The sequence below is a fragment of the Microcebus murinus genome, chromosome 7, assembly GCF_040939455.1.
Source record: "Microcebus murinus isolate Inina chromosome 7, M.murinus_Inina_mat1.0, whole genome shotgun sequence".
Classification (NCBI taxonomy): Eukaryota; Metazoa; Chordata; class Mammalia; order Primates; family Cheirogaleidae; genus Microcebus; species Microcebus murinus.
Genome location: NC_134110.1, coordinates 79,132,704 through 79,137,242, shown reverse-complemented (window position 1 = coordinate 79,137,242; position 4,539 = coordinate 79,132,704). Strand labels below are relative to the sequence as shown.

Sequence of the window (4,539 nt, the reverse complement as noted above, 5' to 3'; positions counted from 1 at the left end):
GAAAGATTTCATCAGAGTCCTTTCCCAGCCCTGCATTTAAATCCCAGTCTGATTTAAGCTTTCCTAGTCCATAGATGGCCAGTTTAGAGCCAGACCAACTGACATAACAGCAAAAAGTCGACGCTATGTTCCCTTGTGGGAGGCAGGCCAGAGCTCTGCATTCTAATGAAGTCACCTTATTCAATGGCACCAATTCACACAGTTTAAAAGTCTAAGAATAATGATATTGATGAACACATACAAACCAATCAAAGCAAAATGAAAATGAAGGAACATTCATCTTTTCTTAGCCAACAAAAGGAAAGGCCAAGGTATGTAAGACATACACAGCAGAATACTTTGTTCTTTCTTTTTTATTTAGTCACAACACATCAGTACAACAGAGGTCAACCCAGTTCAGTGGAGGTTGTTTAAACTATACCTGCTAAAAGGATAAACCTATAAAATAATACTTTTATAGCCCAAATCAAATTAAATAAACCAAAGAGAAGAAGGCAGGAAAGCCCTTTTAAATATCTCAACAACCACATTTCCATGCACCAAAAGGAAAATGCAACATAAAAATTTCCAGTTAAAATTCCAGGAAAATTAGGTTATGCATTTAACAGGTCCCACTGTACTATTCAATTGACCACTTGCACACCATGATCACTTATCCATGTTCACATCTGGGAATTTGAGATCCATGAGATTAAAAATTCACTGCATTGCTGGGGCTGGTAAATGCAGGCAAATTCTATGCAATTATCATCAGTTTCCTCTCTACCAACGCTCCAAATGAGACCTAACCTACCGGCGGCTCTCTCCTAACTAAGCCAGAACTTCAAGTCCTGGCACACAACAGCAGTTGGTCATATGGATTCAGGGCCACCGACAGTTTGTACATTCACTTTACTGCTATAGAAGGCAGAGAAGTTACTAATCTTCTTTCTTGGATAAAGCTGATCATCTGATTTGTCAACGCTTTGTTCAGAAATATAAAATTCAATATAGTTCCCCCCCCAAAAAAGAATATTATTTATACAACACCTTAATCTGTCAAAATATTAACAAACAGAATCATGTTAACATTAAGCATAGTGGTTTGGAAAATTAATTCTAAAAACAGACCATAACTATACAAGGAGGAAAACAGACCAAAACTACTAAATGTTAAGATTCCCAAAACTTTGAGGCAAAAATGGAATCATTCTGGTTTACAAAGTAAATTTGGCACAGTACAAACCTATCAAAAAAGTGTTGGTTTATACTATTTCAATTTAATGTCCCGAACAAAATTTAACAACTAGTTTTAAAAACTGCTAATACATGACATGATAAAAAAAAAAAACTTAAAAAGTAAACCAACAAGCCTTTAGTCTTTAAAAAACAATTTATCTGAAAGTGTACCTTTTTTTCCTTTTTACTTTTACTGAGGACTTTAAGGTGATGTTGGCAACAGTCCAGCCCAGCTGGGATTTTAAGCTTTTCCCCTCCCTCATTCTACAACATCAGTTCTTTCAAAAAGCTCCAATCTCCGTCCCCCAAGGTCTATAGGGCTTGCCAAGGTTTGCTGCCTGCGTGGGTGCCGAAGGGCTCAGTGCATTGGGAGAGAGTAAGTGAAAGGACCCGAAAGAGAAGGGGAAAGCCGACAGGGAGGCCACCGAGGAGAGCAGAGGCGGGGAGAGTTTGGAGGCGGAGGTGACCACGGGGAGCACCGGTCCAAGGCCGCCGCTAGGGGGCGCTCGCAAGGCAGGCGCCTCCGCATGCGCCGAGGCCAGCCTGCCCTGGTGGTGGGCTTCCGTGGGCGACGCTGCGGTGCCAGTGTTCCCGTGGCCGTTCTGGGGCAGCAACAGCGGGTGTGCGATGTGCGGGTGGTGTCCGAAGGCGCTCCCCCAGGGAATGTGTCCAAGGCCCACGTGGGCGCCGCTCGCCGCTTCCCGCTGGGAGGCGTAGTTGTTGAGATGAGAGACCAGTCGGACCCGGAGCGGGTCAGAGGCATCCAGTCCTTCGATGATGCTCAGGTAACGGGCAACTTCCGCCAGGCACTCCCGGAACCCCAAACTCCGATAGTCCATGGCGAGGGCGTGAGCGTCAAAGTAGCCTGAGGCAAGGGACAAAAGGAGAAACCTCAGGGCTTTTGCTCATTTCCCATATTTCTTCAATCCCAAAGGCAGCCCTTCCTGGGAAACACCTACATCCTTAAGACAGGCAGGGCACTCACGGATTCTTGCGAAAAGTCCAAATATTTTGGAGTCTACTGAAATCTTTGCATTTATTAACAGGAGCAGATTGTGTTTGCTAATGCAAGTTCAAAGCCCAATTAGAAGCTGCTGAGCAGAAACTGGAATTATACCCTACTAGCAGATGAAACTATGTTCATTCCTTTAATGTTTCCTCTCAACAACAACAAAAAATACATCAAGGACAGAGAAACCACAGAGCAGTGAAATTCATTAGACACACAGATGTAAGTTATCATCGTGGAGCTCTTAGGCACTTGGTCCTCAGTGAAACAGTTCCCTGCTGGAGACAGACACACAGACCTTGGTCTCCTGTTAGGTTTTCTCTACTCAACCACAGTAAGTTTCTTTCCTCAAGAGTCATGTGGCAGCTCATTTTTTAAAATCCTGTATACAAGATTAAGACCACATATTGAAAAAAAAAAAAAGCTCTTCCTCAAAATAGCAATGGACAAATTGAAGAGCTACCTAATCTGAATCAGGGCTGTCACAACTTCAGAGGACCTCAAAAATAACAGGTATTTTCCAAAAGATGCATTAGCTCAATCTGCAGAGGCTTCGGGTGATGAATTCACTGGAGAAAATTCTATGTGCATTTGAAAATGTACTGACAAGACAATCATACACACCACCAGCCGTTTTCTCCCCACTCCCAGAGAAAAATCAGGCAGCTACTGCGCCAATCCTGGCCTGCAGCTGCCTCTCCCTCTACCCCAATCAGTCAGAGCCCCCAACAGGACGAGCTAGATGTACCTTTCCCCCCTGCAGTGTGCAGCATTTTCAGGTGGTCCACCGTCATCTGCAGGATCTCGGCTTTTTCTAGCTTAGCAGACCCCTTAAGAGAATGGCAAAATATTGATTTGGCACAAGTTCCTTTGGGGCACAATTTGAAATGCACAGTATATATACATATGTACACGGTATATGTATAAGATATACATACACTTAACAGATATATATGCTTTGTAAGTACTAGAGTGCGGACTAAAGCAACATGCGTTGTCTTCACAAAATACTTTTTGCAATGTGTACAAATTCGTCTCCTAGGCACAAGCAACACGGCTATTTTCTAAAACGGATGGGGTTCAGGAGGTAAGGATAGCTCCACTGAGAGCTCTACCTACTTTCTCCATTACCTGCTTCTCAAAAGCGCTGGGCACCAGCCTCCTCAGCTCAGACAAACTGTTATTGATCCGGTCTCTTCGGCGCTTCTCAATTATCTGCGGGGAGCAGGCAAAACAAAGGAGGGCATTTCCATTAGGACTGTAAATTTCAAAGCGAAGAAAAAGGCTGCTCTTTCCGTTAATTAGTAACAAAAAAATAAAAATAAAAGGAGCACTGTAAAGAGACTCACGCCTCTCCGTCTTTTCCTGGCCAAAATCTGGGAAGACGTAGTTGGGGACATGGAACCCAGAGCCGAACTCAAGTTTCTGAAAGGAGAAGGGGGAAACATCGCCGCTGAGCGCGGGGAGGCGATCCGAGGTGTCGCACCCACGCCGTCCCCGCGCTCACACTGTCTCGGCAACTTGGGCTGGACGCGCCGCGAGGGGCCCGAGCCACGGGTGGCGGCCGGCCCGCGGCGCGCGGGGGTCGGCGCGGGGCACCGGCGCGCCCGGCCCGGGCCGCTGTCACCGCGGCCACTCACCCGCTCTCGTCCGCACTCTCCTTCTCCACCTCTATGGTCTCGTCCAGCTCGCTGTCCGAGGAGCTGTACTCGGGGTGAGCTCGCTTCATGCCGGCGGCGCGCGGGCTCCCGGGCAGGGTCGGCGCGGCGGGCAGGGAGGAGTTAACCAGAGCGGCGCCTCTCCGCGCTCGGCTGCTCGCGCTCCGCACACACTGCCCCGCTCACGCTCGGCCTCCGGTTAAAACTCAACCATCGCTTTCCCACGCTGAGCCCCTTCCCAGGGCCCTGGGGCGGGCGGGGGAGGAGGAGGCGGGCGAGGGGGCGGGGGCGGGCGGCGGCTCCCGGGCAACAGCTTCCCCCGGCCAATCCGGCCTCTCGCTTCGCTGATTGGCAGCCGCTCAGAGGCGGGCGGGGGCGAGGCGGAGGGCGCGGGCCGACCGCGCCCCCGCCCTGCGCGCCCGCCCCTGCCCGGCGGCGGTGCGTCGGCTCCGCGGGGGCTCGGCCGGGCCTCCTCTCTGGGGGAGGAGGAGGCGCAGGCGGCGGTGGGCCGGCGGCGGGGAGGCGCGGGAGGCCGGGCCGGGACACAAGCCCGCGGGCGGCCGCGGCCCCGCCCCGCCCCGCCCCGCGCGCCCCGATTGGCCTGGCCGCGCGCCAGGGCCGCGCCTGCAGCGCCGCCGGTGAGCCGCACGCGCC

General features: G+C 50.5%; 1 protein-coding gene across 2 annotated transcripts; it reads right to left on the bottom strand.

Moving 5' to 3' along the window:
* Positions 1-335: 335 nt before the first annotated feature.
* On the bottom strand, positions 336-4,128 carry HEY1 (hes related family bHLH transcription factor with YRPW motif 1). 2 transcript variants are annotated; one of them, XM_012740029.3, is made up of 5 exons: positions 3,868-4,128; positions 3,577-3,652; positions 3,359-3,442; positions 2,976-3,057; positions 336-2,083 (listed from the first exon to the last, which is right to left on the bottom strand). In XM_012740029.3, the coding sequence occupies exons 1-5, from the start codon at positions 3,954-3,956 to the stop codon at positions 1,500-1,502; spliced, it is 915 nt and encodes a 304-aa protein (XP_012595483.2). In that variant the 5' UTR covers positions 3,957-4,128; the 3' UTR covers positions 336-1,499. The 2 variants fall into 2 exon arrangements, with proteins under 2 accessions (XP_012595483.2, XP_075861318.1); XM_076005203.1 differs by lacking the exons at positions 2,976-3,057; positions 3,359-3,442; positions 3,577-3,652; positions 3,868-4,128 and adding an exon at positions 2,526-2,638.
* Between the last annotated feature and the right edge of the window lie 411 nt (positions 4,129-4,539).